Genomic DNA, 19,306 nt, shown 5'->3' with positions numbered 1-19,306 from the left:
GACTCCTGGAATTTCGGCGAACATTCCGGGTATCGTAAATGGTTTTCTGGAAGAGGCGTTGACTCCGAGAACGCTCGAAGGGAGTCGGAGAACGCTCCGTGTCGTTTTACCGGGCCTTTTGGTGATAGGATCGGGTCGAAGTAGCGACTGAGAGCTCTCGGTGAAAGCGAAGAACTCTCCACCCTCGACTAGCCCGACGAGGAAGATGAAGGATCGAGCTTGGCCGAGAACTCTCGGCAATGACGGAGAACACTCCACCGTTATTGCTTGCTCGCAGGGTTTAGGCTTCTCACTGAATTCATTCCGGAGAGGATAACGAGAAGTGATCTCGTTGCTGCCGAGGCGGCCTTATATACTGCTCTCGACAGCGCTTTGGGGATCTTCGGCCCCCCTCCAGGTCCAGCATCCCGTCGGGATGCTGCTCCGGAAAGGGAGTACGCGGGTCGCCGAAATGAACGCTATTTCGGCGGCGTGGAAATCTTTGGCAGGCATGCTGCCCTTTCTATCGGCCCGGCGGCTGGTCGGCCGAGCCGCGCGATCGGTGTTGGCCGGTCGGGACATGGTTTGTTACAAAGTTGCAGTATTATATATCGGTATTGTGAAATATGTGCAATGCAATAAAAGTAATAAAAAAATTAAGTTATAATAACAAAGAGCATGCACACGCCGCATAGGTAAATAAGTTATATATAAGTATTTAACGCGTGAAATAAATAATTAAAAAAAGACAAAAATTAATTAGAACGTTTATTTGAGGAGATATAAGAAAATAGTTTAGCTCATTAATCTTGTCTCGTCGAAATAGCCCAGTTAAAAGAAAAAATCATCTTTCTAAGACGCTTAGTTCCCGAGATATTAACGATTGAAGTAATTTAAACGCGCCAGATCAATTTTGTACGCGTTTGTTTGCGCGCGCCTTTGGCCGCCGCTCTCGAGTGATACTGCTTTTGTTAACACATTTACAGTGGTTAATCTTTATGAATCGCTTCGAACTTTTGGGAAAAGCTACTTTAACTATTTGATAAGACGCTGTCAAAATTTCAGCTCTTAATATTCATAACTGTAGCAACAGTGATTTTTCAAAGAAAAAAAATTATCTCGGCTTCTGAGTAACCTAGGACAATGTTTTTTTTTTTTAATTTAAAGAAAAATCGCACCTTTAAAACGCATTTTACCCCATTTTGATAGCGTTAACATTTTAAAAATCATTTTATTGTTAATTAGGCTTATTTTTTACACGTTTATTTGAGGCACTTAATTGCATTGCACACATTTCGCAATACCGATATATAATACTGCAACTTTTTAAAAAGATAAAAAACTTTGGTTTATGTTCGTGCATGGTCTCAAAAATGTAGAAATTAAATTTTAGTGAAGCGCGTTTTGGTTAAACAATTGACATTACTTGAAAAGTTGTTAATATTTTTTTATGAAATTTAGTATACTTTTTTATCGTCATAAAAGCTATATTTTCTTACAATTTCAAATGCTTGAGTTAATTTTTAAGAAAGGTATAAACAATTAAAGAAATGGCCATTTTTTATGGTTTTTTCTACTTTACAACCAAACTAATCGACTAATCTTAATGCACCAAACTTATTATTGTAGATCTACTTAATATCTACAACTTTTATTTGAAACTTTTTTCGATTCTGTTTTTAGTTTACAAAGCGCAAACAAAAAACTGCTTTTTCCTTACTTTAACCCGTAATTTTGCAATAACCCCCAGCTTTTTGCGAATTGCAAACGTACCTATCTTAATCTACACATATTAATTGTGCTTTACGCACAGTCAAACCTGAGTTATCAATTTTTTTTTTAAATGCTAATTCTACTGGACTAATACCCGCCATCATCCATCTTGAGGAGATAAGTAGCCAACGGTGCAGGAAAGTGCGTGTTAACTAGCGTTAATTCTTCCCCGTCAACCGCTCTTATGAAGCCAGTGGCTTTAGCGTAGGCGCGGGGATCGGCGCGTTCCTGAGCGTATTGCCATTTCTAACAGCACCGGGACACTTGCCGCCGTAACCAGGCGCTTCCACCTCCACGCATGGTGGTAGGTATTTGCCTCCTCTCCTCTCCTCTCCTCTGCTTATCCTTGAGGGATCCCCACTCCCCTTTTTTTTCCTCATATTCTTTAGTGGCATTAATAAATTCTTGTTGTAATTATAACATATACCGCATCGGATTACTGTTACAGAAATGGCATTCGGTTGTGCAGCACGGGAAGGTCATGACGAGGAGGATGGCGGGTCCAGCTAAAAAGACTGTAGGACGAGTTCACGACCTACGGAAAATTTGACTCTCAGATGTTCCAGCGGGCGCCTCCTTCCCAAGTGGTGCCGCCGCTTCTCCCGCTCTCTCCCTGTCTTTTCGGGTCAGTTGTCCCGACGCCGACAGTATCCAGAAATGTTCAACCGACACCGGCTGCGATCTCCGAATCCCGGCCGAAAGCCACCACGTGAAGCCACTAATCATGGCAGTAGAACCGCTTGCACCATGAACGTGTACCCCCGCAATCATGACCCTGCTGCTTTAAAATAGTAAAATTCGTTACAGATAATCTCTTGTTATTTGATTCCCCCCCCCCCCCCCACCGCGGCATACCGTCTGGAATTTTCCCTGCATCCGCTCGGCAGGAAGATTCTCTAATCAAATTACTACGTGCCAAAAACCCCACCGGACGTAACAATATTATAAATATGTAGGTGAGTAAAAATTAAATTTAATTGAAGGTTTCAAATTATTTATTAAGAAGGTTTCAATTTTAATAATAATGATGCTTTAACTAGTTCAAACTTCGGCAAAAGCTGCTAATGCATCATATGCTATTTCCCTTCTTATTGCTAAGCATTTTAGGGCGTTTTTTAAAGATTTTATTAAAAAATGTTTCATCGAAGCAGTAGAATCATTCGGTAATTCATTAACTCTTGCTGAAGTAAAAGCACTGATAATCGACATGTGAGTCAAATGAGTATTTTTGCTCGAATCGTACAAAACGATTTCTCATGCGTCTAAGAGCTTTTAGATTTTCTTCCTTTGCATGACATAACAACGAGTTTTGATATTTTCAAAGCTGTTGAACAAACTTTTTAAAAATTTAATGTAGATCTTTCAAAATGTTCAGCGATAGTAACGGATGGTGCAAAAGCAATGACAGGTCCAAAAACTTGTTTCTTTGGTCAAATAAAACAAAGATATTTTAAATTACCAATTATTCATTGCATTATTCATCAAGAAGCATTGTGCGGGAAAAACATAAAATTGTGTACCGCCATAAAAACTGTTACCAAAATTATCAATTTGATGAAAGGCGATCACAAATTTTTGGGGGGAGCGGTGCACTTGCACACGTTTAAAATGGACCTGGTGCATTTGGACACGATATTTTGCGCACGGTTTAAATGACCACGGTGCATTTGCACACAGTACATTGCACACTGTGCATTTGGACACAAAATAAATTTTATTAAAAATTTACACCAGTTACATGCACACGTAAAATTTGGCCACCAGATATTTGCACACGAAAAAAATGCCCACCGTTCACTTCGACACGTAAAAGTTGCACACCATTCATTTGCACACCGCTAACTTGCGCACCATTCACTTGCACATCGTTCACTTGCCCACCACTCATTTACACACCAAAAAATGCACACCGATAATTTGCACACGGAAAGATGCGCACTGATCATTTGCACACCGGTCAGTTGCACACCGTTCAATTGCACACTGTACAATCAAACACATATTAAATATTCATACATTATGGCTGCGTTTGCGATTTGGACGGGGTGAGTGCGGGAGGGGACCGAAGGCCCCCCTTGCACCCCCCCCCCGTGTGTGTGTGTGTGTGTGTGTGTGTGTGTGTGTGTGTGTGTGTGTGTGTGTGTGTGTGTGTGTAAAACATTCACTGCAATACATGGGTTTGCGACTTAAATGGTGTGCAATTAAACGGTGCAATTAAACGGTGTGCAACTGAGCGGTGTGCAATTGAACGGTGTGCAATTGAACTGTGCAAATAAACGGTGTCCAAAAGCACCGTGTCCAAATGAACGGTATGCAATTTTCCGAGTGCAAATGATCAGTGCGCATCTGTCCGTGTGCAAATGATCGGTGCGCATCTTTCCGTGTGCAAATGATCGGTGTACATCTTTTCATATGCAAATGATCGGTGCGCATTTTTTGTGCAAATGAGTGGTGAGCAAGTGAACGGTGTGCAAGTGAGCGGTGTGCAAATGAATGGTGTGCAATTTTTACGTGTCCAAGTGAACGGTGGGCATTTTTTCGCGTGCAAGTATCCGGTGGTCAAATTTTACGTGTGCATATAACTGGTGTACATTTTTAATAAAATTTTTTTTATGTCCAAATGCACAGTTTCCAAATGCACCGTGTCCATTTGAACCGTGTTCAAGTAAGTCACCCATTGTTTTCACATTGGAAATTTCAACGCTTTCTCGAAGAACATGATGCAATTTATATAGATGTTCCACTAGAGTAAAGTATGATGTCTCAATGCCGTGAAATGTTTAGAAAAATTCTGTGCGGTATGAAACAAGATCTTTCTTTTCTTGCAAGTAATTTTTATTGTAAAAGATAATAATATTAAATCTCTTCTTGAAAATACGGAGTTTCTTTGTAAACTCGCTTTAATTATAAATTTGACAAATTATTTAAATATTTTAAATCTAAGGCTGCAAAAGACCAACCAGACAATATCTCAATTAAATAGTCGTATTGATTCTTTTCATCGTAAATTACATTTACTGAAAAATCACTTGGAAAAAGATAATCTTCATTTTTATCCCTTTTGCCAAATTGTCTTCCAAGAATACGGCATAAATTGTAAGTTTAAACAGTATATTTAATCGATTTATTAATCAATCAATTTAATAGGCGTTTTAGTGATTTTGAAACTCTCAGAAAGGACTTAACTGTCTTTGAAAATTGTTTGACTGCGGAAATCGAACAACAAGATTTCCAGTTTCAAGAAAAACTCTGCGATTTACAAAATGATCTTACGCTCAAAACGAGTCCGGAAAAAGGTGTGAAATTTTTCAAAATTTTAAATGTATTATATCTTAATCTAAAGAATTTTGGTCTCCAAATTTGTTCTATGTTTGGATCCACATATTTATGTGAATGTTTATTTTCAAAGATAAAGAACATAAAAACTGATAAACGCTCTTCCTTGAATGATACATCATTAATTTCATTGATGTGAATTAGTATTTCAAAAATTTCAATAAATCATTCCTCTCTTGTACAATCATGTAAACAGCCTAGAAAATTCAATTATTTTTTTATTGTTCCTTTAATTTCCGTTTTTTTATTTTTTTACATTTTTTCATTATTGTTCTCTTCAGTGGAATAGGCCTATTAGGAAAATCATTTAAAAATAAACGCGTTAGCAATAGTACTTCATGGGTGATGTGGAAACTATTGTTCTAATTATATTTATATAATAATTATATAATACATATTTCTATGTTTATCAATTGTATTTGAAAAAAAAAGTTTAATAGACTATTAAAAGATATAAATTAATAAGAGTGACTATCTAGAATGAGTGAGTCCCAGATGCGCACAGTAATAAACGGACACAGCAGGCTGAGTGAAACGGACACAGACCAAACGGACAGAGTAACAAATGCGCACATTGCGAAACGGACACAGTAACAAATGCGCACAATGCGAAACGGACACAGTAACAAATGCGCACAGTGCGAGACGGGCTAGCTAACACTTAGCCGTAGTGTATCGAGTGCTTTTGTGAGTTTTGTGCGGCGCGGATTTCCCTTCCTGACGCCTAATTAAGAGTTAGAGAAAGATTAGAGCACGACGAAGTTGCTGACGCGATCGAAATTCACGTCGCACCGTTTATTACTGTGCGCATCTGGGACGCTTCCTCTAGAATATTATTAATAATAATAATGATTTTTAATAATTAATCTACAATTATTTATGAGAAAAATGTATTCGAATTAGTTACTTACAAGGGAACTTTGCGAACTCGAAAATTCAGATTTTAATGAAACATGGTATAAATGTAGAGGGGGGTATATACATGAATTTAGAAATTTTTAGTAGCGGCTCAAAAACGGTTTAAAGGAGTGAAACCATCATTCAAAGGTTGAGATGTTTTTGCGTTTTCTCAATATATCTCGTAAACTAAACAAAATATTAAAAAATGTTTTATACAAAAGTTTTACAATAAAAGTACTATCTAACTACAGTAATAAAATTTTGAAAAAAAAATTTTTTTTTAATTTTATTAATGTAGTTAGATAGAAATATTTTTGCGACAAAACTTTTGTATAAAACATTTTTTGATATCTCCAATACTTTTCGAGATTATCGAAAAAAACAAAAATTTGCTTTATACATCAGGAGTAGTTTCATCCTTTAGATCGCTTTTGATCGGGACTTGAAAATTTATAAATTCATCTGTTTACCTAATTAGATGTTTCTTTTTGTGAATGGAAAAAATGCATTGTGTATCTTCCATGGTCGGTTCATGGGGGTATGTAGGATCCATTAAAAAACCCACCATTTGGATGAACATAAACACGAAGAGACAACATACTGTCACCGTAAACAACTAGGACTATTTCGGGGACCTAATTATATGTGTGTTTCATCTAAAGTTATATAAAAAAAATCATTTTTATTCAATCACGTTAATAAAATTTACAAGAAATAAACTTTTTTTTTGTATTTTCCATATGAAGGAATTTTTTTGGATTACACATGGAAAAATTTTCAGACATCGTCGATTTCTGATAGGAGTATGATTTCCATCCCTAAAATGTCCGCTGTGGTGTACTTTCAGTATACTCGGGAAGGACTTTGGATATGTTGCATAATATTCTGGAAAAATTCTTTCCATCCATCCTTCCATCTTACGATTTATACATAGAGTTTGTCTATAATGTATCAAAAACATTTAAATTATTACAAACGCTACTAATAAACATTATAATTATCTAAATAAGAAATTTGTTACTTACGAACAATTCTTATATTTCGTAGTGTTTACAATTAAGGTATTCCTATAAAAAAAAAATAATTATTTACACACATTTTAAGGATGAAAATCATACTCCTATCAGGAATCAACGGTGTCTGAAAATTTTTCCATGTGTCACGCAAAAAATTCTTTTATATGGAAAATACCAAAAAGATGTTCATTTCTTGTAAATTTTATTAACGTGATTAAACAAAAATGTTTTTTTTTTATAACTTTAGATGAAACACACATGTAATTAGGTCCCCGAAATAGTCCTAGTTGTTTCCGGTGACAGTATATTGTCCCTTTGTGTTTTTGTCCAAGCGGTGGATTTTTTCATGGATCCCATATACCCCCATGGACTGACCATTTGAGATACACAATGCATTTTTCCCATTCACGAAAAAAAAACATGTAATTAGGTAAACAGATAAATTTATAAATTTTCAAGTGCCGCTCAAAAGCGATCTAAAGAATGAAACTGCTCTTGATGTAAATCAGATTTTTGCTTTTTTCGATAATCTCCAAAAGTATTGGAGATATCAAAAAATGTTTTATACAAAAATTTTATGGCAAAAATATTTCTAACTACATTACTAAAATTTTGAAAAAAAAATTTTTTTTTTTTAATTTTATTACTGTGGTTAGATAGTAGTACTTTTATTGTAAAATTGTTGTATAAAACATTTATATATTTTTTGTTTAGTTTACGTGATATATCGAGAAAACGCAAAAATGTCTCAACCTTTGAAAGGTGGTTTCACCCCTTTAAACCGTTTTTGGGCCGCTACTAAAAATTTCTAAATTCATGTATTTACCCTCTCTACATTTATGTCAAGTTTCATTAAAATCTGAATTTTCGAGTTCGCGAGGTTCCCTTGTTAGTGTTACTTAGAAGGATTCAATTCCCTCATACGTATAGTACGCATGATACCCCTGAAATGAAGTCTCTCGCGTTTTGTTTATCCAGTGTCTACAATGGAAGTAGTAAGGTTGTCAGCAAAAACTGATCGATTATAGTTGAATATGAGAAGAATAATCGAATACAATTGATCAATTCTTATGATTTGCGGTTTACAACCTTACTACTACTCCACGGCCCGCAATGTGCAAGTAAATGACAGCTTATAGTTAATTATATGTAGGTACATATACATAATTAATTATTTCTATTGACTTAATTTTAACGTTTATCTTGAAATTCAAAGAAATTCTTTTATATATACCATCAAAATTGTAATTAATATTTTTTCCTTCTATTGCATAAAAAAGTTAAATAACTCACCTCTTTCTTTTCGTCATCGCTTAAAGTAGCAGTGATATACTCTAATTCCTCCATGGAAATAAAAGCATCATCTTCCGGTTTGTCTTTTACCACAATCCACCAACATACAAACCAAATAAGACCGATTGCTCCAAAAATATAAAAAATAGACGGCCACCCTATATGTTCGGCCATCAATCCAGCAACAGGCATAGCAAAAACTGTTCCGAAAAAACTACCAGAAAATGCTATCGTAGCTAATTTGGATCTTTCTAAGGGTGGTGCCCAGTTCGCCCAGATTGCGTGTATGCAAGGATAAGTTACACCCTGAAGACAAAATTGAATAAAATTTTGTAACATTCAGTAAATAATAGAAAGACAATAGCATTTTTATGCAAATTTATAAATAAAAAATATAATATTTATATGTATAACAAATGTTATATAATAAAAAAATAATAACGATAAACCAATAAACAGCCAGTATTTATTATTGAGATATACAAGGTGTAATGTAATCGGAAGCCATCCCGTAATGGAAAGATAGACGGGATCGAGATGAACATAAAAGTCCAATATTGTCTTGGGTTAGGTCTATCAATAATCGAGATATAAATTTTTCAAATTGTACGAATGAGAGCGCGCCGTGTGAAGAGCCGAGACGCTCGAGCTGTAGCGCGGCCCACTGTGTCGAGCATTGGCTGCCGGCGGCGGGGGGAAGAAGGAGAAGCAGTGCCGCTGCCTGTGCTTCGCCGCCCTCGCGTCTCACTGCACCGCGCCAATACTCGTGGCAATGGCAGCTATGCACATTCGCGATTACTTGACAAATTAGGACAGTTAGCAAAGATATGACAAATTAAAACCGTAATAAACTGCTGTGATTAAGAAAGTCGAAAGAGCGAAAGCGATAGATACTTATGGAATCTACAAATAATCTAATTTCTATCGTAATTGTGAATAAGTAAATTAATAAAAGTTTTTCGTACATTCATGAAAGATTCTTTCTTTTTCTTAAATATCGTATTTACAGTATCATACAATTCTAACTTTGTTTCTTATCGAATTGTGTCGTACTGTTAAATCCTTGATGAAAACATTAATAAAAAATTAACATAAATTTATAATTGATTCTTAAAGTGATAATTTTCTTTTATAAGTGTATTATAATATTTGCCGCATCAAATTCTCTCATCGTTTCTTATTGGTTTTTTTCCATGGAATGTTAAATTAACACAGGTTTATCACAATTAATATCTACGATTGATTCTTCATACATTCTCATTTCGTAAATATTTAATTAGAAAATTATAAAATGCGCGATATATCCATATAATATGTTACACTCATTGTTCATAACACGATAGAAAAATATCTCTTGATGTAACGATTTCACAATAGATTATGCCTTCTACGATAATTATGCTTAGAGATGTTCAATATCAAATGTTATTAATATAACGAAGAGTTTTTCTTTCATAACGATAGGGAACTCGGAATTTCTTTTATCTTTAATTACATTATTAATTACGACAGATTTTTACTGATTGATTCAGAATAGATATCAAGAAAAATACAAAAATCTAATTGGTTTCTCTTTCGTAATCCATTACTTGTCTGAAAAAAAAAGAATTTCAAGAAGTGATATCATTGTCTATCGTTCTCTCGTTTCCTGTTAGGAAAGTATATTTTCTCGTTGGAATATGACAAAATATCTACGGAGACATCGTGTTTAATAGTTCTGTTGGAATATTTCGTAAACTTAAGTTTTCTATTGTATAATAACGAAAGAAAACGCTTTGTTGTTAACCATACTGGTGACATTAACATCTCCAAGTATAATTACGATCGTATCGTATAATTTAATCACGAAATCGTTAGATCAGGCATGATACAAGATATTTAAGGAAAAGAAAGAATCTTTCGTGAATGTACGAAAAACTTTTATTAGTTTACTTATTCACAATTACGATAGAAATTAGATTATTTGTAGATTCCATAAGTATCTATCGCTTTCGCTCTTTCGACTTTCTTAATGACAACAGTTTATTATGGTTTTAATTTGTCATATCTTTGCTAACTCCTAATTTGTCAAGTAATCGCGAATGTGCATAGCTGCCATCGCCACGAGTGTTGGCGCGGTGCGATGAGACGCGAAGGCGGTGAAGCACAGGCAGCGGCACCGCTTCTCCTTCTTCCCCCCGCCGCCGGCAGCCAATGCTCGACACAGTGGGCCGCGCTACAGCTCGAGCGTCTCGGCTCTTCACACGGCGCGCTCTCATTCGTACAATTTGAAAAATTTATATCTCGATTATTGATAGACCTAACCCAAGACAATATTGGACTTTTATGTTCATCTCGATCCCATCTATCTTTCCATTACGGGATGGCTTCCGATTACATTACACCCTGTATATCATTAATTTGGTAATTTATTTGTAAAACTAATCAATAGAATTGTACGGATTCATACAGTTTATGTAACTATGTGTATTTAACTACACAGATTAATTTCTTCTTTTCTCATTTGTCATTATTTTCTTTTATTGATTTGTATCTTCATGTCTTTTATTTTATTTTTCACTAGTTGCGGCTAAAAAACCATTTGAAGAGATAAAACTTTTTTTTAAGTTAAACAGATTTTTGCCTTCGATATATTAAGTCTACAAACAAGTTCTGACCTGCCCGAATTAATTTATTATAATTTTATTTCGAATTTAAATCTTTTTCCCGCTTCTTTGAGGGTTGTAGTATCAATCCTTAACATTTAAAAAACGGTATATGAAAACCTTGCTAAAAAATATAACCTCACAGATCTCATAAGTAAGCACGATGTTGTCCGACAATCACGTAATTTACTGTATTCTGTTTGTTTTTCAATTAAAAAAAAAAACGGAAAAACTGTAACTTCCTAAAAACTGTAATGCGTTTAAATGAAAAAATTGAACGGAAACGACCATATATAGGCAAGGGAACTCAGCAGGTAATCCTCTTACACGATAACGGCCCCATACAGCGGTAGCAACCAAACAAGTTATCAATACTTTCGACTGAGAAGTTCACCCTCATGCGGCCTATTCTCTAGATATGGGCCCTTCAGATTTCTACCTCTTTCTCTGCAACATCATCTTGTTGATACGCACTTTCAAACATCCGAAGAAGTCCAAAATTGTATCACCGACTTTATAAAATTAAAACCACCATTGTTTTTCCAAGCGAAATTCGCCAGCTGCCAGAGAAATAGCAAAAATGTATCAAAAGTAATGTAGATTATTTTCAAGATTGACATATATTTTCCTTTTGCATGGATAAGTATTCAATTTTTTGTAAAAAGAGTCAAAATAACTTATTTGTAGACCTAATATCTCGTAAATTAGTAGGAATACTAAGCCGGTTTTAACTCGGAAGCTTCGAGGAGGGGTGCGGATGTGCGGAGGGAACTTGGAAGTGCCGGGGGTATCATGGCGGAGAGGGATGACGTCACGTGGAACATCGGAAAGAACTGCTTATCAAAAACACGCTTATCAGAAGTAAACTAATATTTCGCTTATCAGACGTAAACTATTTTGGGTTTGAAAATCCGATATGTTTATTAGGAGTATTGATATTAAAAATACCCCATCCATAGTGGTAAATATACTATGTCGGTTTCTTCGCTCTCACTCCTATCCATCGCGGTATTATCCTAGCACGCTTTTTTTCATGATCGCCATCATGCTCGCAATATTTTAATAAGATAAGATTTGGGGAGGGGGAGTGGCTGGAAAAAAATCTTTGAAACCCTCCGCTATCAGACAAAATGTGTCGCCCGGCAGTTAAAAATTTGTAAACACGATTCGAGATCGTGCTTCAGCCTTAACACCTCGACTGCTGCAATATTTAAATAAGGGATGCGATTTGAGGAAGCGGTCTAACGCCTATATTCGGTTGCTCGCAGAAACAGCGACTCGCTTTGAAATTGTATAAGTATAAACAAAAATGACGAATGCTCCGGTTGAAACAAAGAGACAAAGGGTTATAGATAAAATATATAATTAGTCAGAAAGCGCGAGGTACCACAGTCGGTGCGAAACGAATAGTTCAAAGTAGTGCAAACTTTAGATGTGTCAAATGTTGAACTTTTTGCGTTAAATTCGCATACGAAATATTGCGCAATATTTTTTTACTATTCCATGGATGGTGCTCTAGCCGTATGTGCCGAGAAGATGATGATCTGTGGGACATTAGGAAGAATGAGTACGTATCAAATCGACCGTCTTGATGTGTTAGACCATTGGGCTTGCTCCAATTGTATACAATAAAAAAGTGTGAAAAGACGCTAAAAATGGAACATTTTGAGCGCGAGAAACCCGAGCTGTTGGGCGGGGTCGCTATTTTGGGCAAGTGATTACAGCGATGTGACGAGTGCATCAAATGACTTGAGGAACATACACTGTGAAAAAAATGTAGTTAAATTTACTGAAAACCTCGTTAGATTCTACTGAGCAGCTCGAGTGAGTGGCATTGTTTCTACTCGGGCACCTCGGTTGTTTTTACTTGGCAACGGAGAGAGACATCATATAAAACCATACGATGTTTTTAGAATGTTTTAAAGAATTAGTTTTCCTTTATTAATGTTTATTCAGATAAATTGATAAACAAATTAATAAAAAACAATCAGAAATATTAATAAAATAATGTTATATTGGTTAAATGTTTATGTTTATAAAATAATTAAGGTTAATTTTCATTATTTATATAAATAATATAGTGTAGATGAAACGAAAGGTACATAAAATAAAGTTATATACATATTTATTGTTAACGTAAAAAAAATATGTCAATTGTCAATTCCAGCTTTTATAAAAATTTAGAAATTTTTCATGCATTTAATCGTACATTTACAATTTTTCAAATATTTGATGAAAAGCATAATAGTTATTAAATAAATAATTAAATGCATTTCAATAAAATAATGTACTTGACTTACAAACAGATAAACAAACAGATATACAAACAGACATACAAACAGATTAATTTTTGAATATAATGTCAACATTAAATTATAAAATATAATTACTTGTAATAGTGTAAAAACAATTAATAGAATATTACAATAAGCTAATTATGGTACAGGTTAGATTATATATGTCTACGAATTGTGACATATTAATAATGGCTAAGAACTGCCTTACAAAATCGTCCATAGTCACTTTAACACAGATCTAATAATTCTTTATTAAACTTTACAAAGTGTAATGAAACTTAGTACGCGTCACAAACTTACGCTGCCGTTTACCAAGTAAAAATTACCACAGTGCCTTAGTAGGAACAACGCTCTCACCACTTATTTGAGTTGCTTGGTAGAATCTATCGAACCAGTCGGTAAAATCAACTAGTTTTTTTCTCAGTGTAGCCGCGCCAAGCATCCTCAACTCATCGTTAAACGCAGACAATCTTTGGTGGCTAGAATCGCGCAACTTGAAGGTGAAAAGACAATTACAAAGACGTTTTGGGTACATCGGTGGTAATTACGCGAGTGACAACGTGGACAGACTCGTGTGACGAGAAATAGCTACCGTGTTCGGGAATCACGTTTTGACAGGTGCGGTTATGACAATGCGAATTACATTTGTGACGAGAGTGAGTCCCAAATGCGCACAGTGTAAAACGGACACTACCAATCAAATTCTATAAATTCACCCTAATCCTAACTAACTAAGCAATCTGATTGGTGGTGTCCGTTTTACACTGTGCGCATCTGAGACGCTTCCTGTGGCGATAGGGTATCGTCACGGTGGCCACGGGCTCAAGGCCGCGCCTTGTTCGCACCCTCGTCACCGCCGCCGCCACCGACCACGCAACTCCCCACTCTAGCGACCCCGCCTTCATCCCCACCACTACCGTCACCTGCCACGATACGTAGGGTGGAGATATTCGGACGAGTATATAAACCGGCCGTTAATCCGAGAAGGGATTTTTTCCTGTCCTTGTACCCCCTCCCCGTGTGTGTGTGTGTGTGTGTGGGGGGGGGGGGGTGCAAAGCATTTTTCTGCACCACATGGGTTTGCGACTTTCCACGCTAAAAAGATTGATTAATATTGACGTAGGCAATATTGACGCGTGGGCGATAATAACGCGTGGCCAATAGTGACGCGTGGGCAATAATGACGTGCAGCCAATAATGACGCGTGGCCAATATTGACGCGTGGCAAATATTAACGCGTGACCAATATTGACGTGGCCAATATTGACACATGGCCAATAATGACGTGGTCAATAATGACGCGTGATCAATATTGACATGGCCAATATTGACGCGTGACCATTATTGACATGGGCAATATTGACGTGTCCAATATTGACGCGTGGCCAATATTAACGTGGCCAATATTGACGTGGCCAATCCACTCCGTGGTCAATCGGGATTGTGGTCAATATTGACATGGTCAATATTTACGTGGCCAATATTAACGTGGCCAGTCGGGACCGTGGTCAATATTGACGTGGGAAAACGGGTGCCACTCCAAGAAAGTCCGACCGTCACATACTGAATTGCGAAAGTTTTTAGAAGACGTTGGCGATTAATCCTTGAGCGAGTACAAGACGCTATAGAAAAACACAACTCTGTAAAAGCGAATACCGCTTTAACCTTTAAAGATACGGGTGTTCGAGAATCCCGTAAGAACACGGATGGCGCATAGTATATCGCCAAGTCAAAAAATTGTATAATTGCTCAAAATAGGTACTCAAAGTGTTTATTTAATAAATAAAAGCATGTGTTTAGAACATTTCTTTATTTTTTAAAAAATACAGAACATTTTAAAAATAATTTTATAAATAAAATTAACATAAAGTGACAAGAAAATTTTGTCTTAAAATAATTAAAAATTTGTAGTAAAAAAGTAATAATATAAATACAAGTAGAATTTTTGAAAATTAACATAAATAAAATAAGAAAATGGTTAAGCCTTAACATAGTTAGGAATTTTTAATTAAACAATATAATAGTATCAACATAAAGAGAACTTTTTGAAATTAACACAAATAATTAAAAAATGTTTAAGTCTTAAAATCAGGAATTTTTAGTAAAAAAATACATATAATATTATAAACATAAATAGCACTTTTTAAGATATTTTAACAAGACTTATTCCGACAATAAGACGTTATTTTAAACATTAAAATCACATTGTTCACAAATATAAATGACATATTTTAAATAATTTTTGCAGGAAAATTCATTTACTTCCAAATTTTTAGAGCTCATGGCATCATCGAGAGACAATAAATCGAAGGAGTAAGTGACGAGAGAAAAGTGTAACGTGAGAATACGAGCGACGTATAGAGTGCGCCTTATGCGACACAAGTTCACTATTATCACGAAATTTAGCACTGAGATAAAATCGGATACCATAGCTTCAACAGAACTAAACATAAGCCAGATATAGTTTATAGGTAAGGGCTATGAACCTAAAAAAAGTTATGAAAGGCGGGAAACCAAAAATTATAGCGCGTGGCATACTCTATACGTTTACATGTTCTTAAATGTTAACGGTGTGTTTGTAACGGGCGATAAACGTGCCAATATGAGTATTACCACAAAAACAGTGATCTCTTTAAAATATCAGACTTGGACGAGTGGTACGAGCGGTGTGTTATCGAGCCCACGGCATCGTTCAAAGAATTTCAAGAACACGATAGTAGGTGGGCACTGTCGCATATATTAAATTGAACTATAAATGTAAACAAATGCAATCCTCTACATGCGGGATGTCACGTGACATTGTCGCGAGAAATAGTGACAAAGCGTGCGAATGTTAACGTGAAATCGATAGACAATGCGTGCTTTGTGTAGTCGGTAGTGGCCGCTCTATATCCTGCAGAATGAAATTCAGAAAGGGAATCATCATACCATGATTATACAAACGTCCTGATTTTCGACGGCATTGAGTTTTCAATTGCGTTGAAAGACATTGGGAAATTCGAGAAACTCAACATTATGTCGATTAACGTCTACGAGATCAAAAATGATAAAATTTTCCGCTGCGGCTTTCCAACAACAAGAAAAAGAAATACGCCAATTTGTTATACGTGCAAGATCCACGCGAAAACAACGTGGGGCACTTTGTGTGTATCAAAATTTATTTCGCCTGGTGAACTCACAACGCGTACGTCGTGTTTTTGTGCGCAGTTGCAAAATGGATTTACAAACAATTAAAGAACAACGAATCGTAATAAATTTTTTGTTAATTTTTTTTTGTTAATTTCTTGTTACGTTTCTGTTGCGGTAGAACCGCAATTAACAAAAAATTTTATTACGATTCGTTGTTCTTTAATTGTTTATAAATCCATTTTGCAACTGCGCACAAAAACACGTACGCGAACGATCACTACGTCAAAACCATTCAACCGAGTCAAATGAAGCTTCGTACACGTGTAAATGAAGGTTAGAACTATTGCTATCAGAAATTTTATGAAAGTGGCGCCACTGGTTGCACTTTTATACAATCAGTTCGGGGACTTTTGGGACAGACCGTGTATACCAGTAGTTTTCTACAATTTATCCGGATACTATTCATACTCCATTATCAAGGAAATATTAACAGCGTTTAGAGGAAATATCGATGTACTTCCCATCACAAAAGAAAAATACATTTCTTTCACAAAACATGTCCTGAGTAACGCTGATGAATTAGACCCGTAACTACACACATAAACGATTCATAAATTCGTATAAATTTCTCAATTCTGGTCTCGAAAAATTGGCATCTTTTCTGGGTAAAAACAAAATTGCGCGGGCCGAAGAAAATTGTACGTTCCGAATTATTATACTTCTCTGATGAAAAATTTGATTTACTGACTTGAAAAAGCATATTCCCGTACGAGTACGTTGACTACGTCGAAAAATTAGAAGAAATGCGTTTGCTGCCGCGCGAATCGTTCAATCGTTCTTCAGTTCGTTGACGGGCAATACCGTGTCCGAAAGCGATTACGTGCACACCGAGAACGTGTAGCATCGATTCTTCGTTCGAACGCTAGTTGAGTACAGCGATTTATATTTAAAAACGGATGTGTAGTTGTTAGCCGACATTTTTAAAAATTTTTTGCAATAAATGTATTGAAAGTTACGGTCTCGACTCCGCGCATTACTATACATTACCAAGTTTTACATGGGATGCCATGCTTAAACATACGCCAGTCAATTTCGAGTTGCTCACGGACATTGATATGGTAATGTTTATCGAACGCAGTATACGCGGAAGTCTGAGTTAATGTTCCGGCAGATACACGCAGGCTAACAAGAAGTACATGCAGACGTACGACCCATCGAAACCATCGTCGTATCTTATGTGCTTTGACATCAATAATTTATACGGATGCGAAATATGTGAACCGTTGTCCTATGAAGAATTTCGATGGGTCGAAGACGTTTTAAATTTTAACGTAAATGCGATCGATCTTGATTCGCCCACGGAATATATTCTCGAAGTCGATCTGGAGTAAACATCTGCACGATCGACACATTGATCTACTTTTCTGCTCGACGCGGGATATGCCGCAAGCGAAAATGTAATCTTTTAACGACCTTGGACGATAAGAAGCAGTACGGATACATCGGATTACAATTCGTTCAATCCGCCTAGTTCCGCGATTATATAGAGTTAAACATATAATTTCGTATCCTCGTAAAAAACAATTTCGAGAAAAATTTGTATAAATTGATGAATAACGCTGTATACGGAAAAACTATGGAGAATGTTCGCAATCATGTTGACGTAAAATTGTAGACAAAATAGAAAGTATGATACGGCGCGGAGGCAATGATCGCTAAATCGAATTTTCACAGCTTTCACAGCTTTTTTGCGGAAAATCTAATCGAACTCCGAAAACTCGAAATGAAATTCAACAAGCCGATTTATGTAGGTATGTGTATACTACACATATCAAAAATCTGCGTGTACGAATTTCACGAGTACATGCTACCGCTGTATCATAACAAATTTAAAGTCATATACACTGACAGTCTCGTATATCACGTCTTATATGTACAACTTGTATGTAAATATGAAACGTGATATCACAAGGTTTGACAAGAATAATTATCCGACCGATAACGCGTACGGTATGCCTCTGACGAATAACAAAGTTCCCGGACTAATGAAAGACAAAAACAACCGTGCGATAATGACCCAGTTCGTTGGACTCAGAGCGAAAATGTACGTGTTGTGACGGTAAGTCGGAGGATCGAGTTTTCTTCTCGTAGGAGTTCGGTGGTTCGTCCTGCCTTAGGGATTAGGACCCGTAGGGTGAAGGTTCAGCTCGTGGTTTCAACGAGAGAAAAAACACTTATTTGTTTATCAGGTAAACTTTATTCTTGACTCGTGGTCAGGCTTACAATCAACTGTTGCGCGTAGCGGTTTCAGGTGTCACTCGCGATAAGGCGTGTAGTAAACCGACGTAGCTCGGACGTTGTTAAGTTAATCTCCGCCTGGTCACTGCGCGTACTGACTTATATAGTCGGATGGTTTGCTAGCTTAGCGCAATTTTTAGGGGCCAGTGACCGGGTGCGTTGGGCAACTGTCATGGGGGTGGAAAATTTTTTCACGGCGTCCAATTTTTTGAGATCGAGCAGAATTCCGTTCTCGTAATTACGTGACCCAGGTAATTGACCTCCTTGCGCATGAACTCACACTTCTCCGGTTGGAGTTTCAAGTTAGTATCTCTTAGCCGCGTCAACACGGCGGCAAGTCGTTTGTGATGCTCGTTTAGGCTCGGCCCGTAAATGATAATGTCGTCTAAATATATTAGACATTTGAGACCTTGTAAACCTGTTAGAACTGAGTTCATTAGGCGTTGGAACGCATTCGATTAAACTCGTAATGCCCATACGGTGTCGAATGCCCTCTTTCCCTTATCTTTCTCCGCCACATATCTGGTGATATCTTGCGGCGAGGTCGAGCGTGGTGAAATACTTTGCGTTTCCGAATTGGTCTAATATGTCCGTTATGTTTGGGATCGGGAAAGAGTCTCCGATTATAATTTCGTTTAAT

General features: G+C 36.5%; 1 protein-coding gene across 9 annotated transcripts in view; it reads right to left on the bottom strand.

Annotated features, from left to right (window-relative positions):
* The window catches only part of LOC105835394 (vesicular glutamate transporter 2), a 200,757-nt gene that overhangs the window by 120,170 nt on the left and 61,281 nt on the right, over positions 1–19,306 (bottom strand). For all 9 annotated transcript variants that reach the window (XR_004962679.1, XR_004962684.1, XR_004962680.1 and 6 more), the window contains one exon: positions 8,298–8,603. Coding sequence is in view for 6 of the 9 variants with exons in the window: in XM_036284567.1 (XP_036140460.1) it covers positions 8,298–8,603 (306 nt within the window). In the remaining 3 variants the exon portion in view is untranslated. The remainder of the gene's footprint in view (positions 1–8,297; positions 8,604–19,306) is intronic.

Source organism: Monomorium pharaonis, chromosome 1, assembly GCF_013373865.1.
Source record: "Monomorium pharaonis isolate MP-MQ-018 chromosome 1, ASM1337386v2, whole genome shotgun sequence".
NCBI classification, from domain to species: Eukaryota; Metazoa; Arthropoda; class Insecta; order Hymenoptera; family Formicidae; genus Monomorium; species Monomorium pharaonis.
This window is presented reverse-complemented; position numbering and strand designations above follow the sequence as displayed.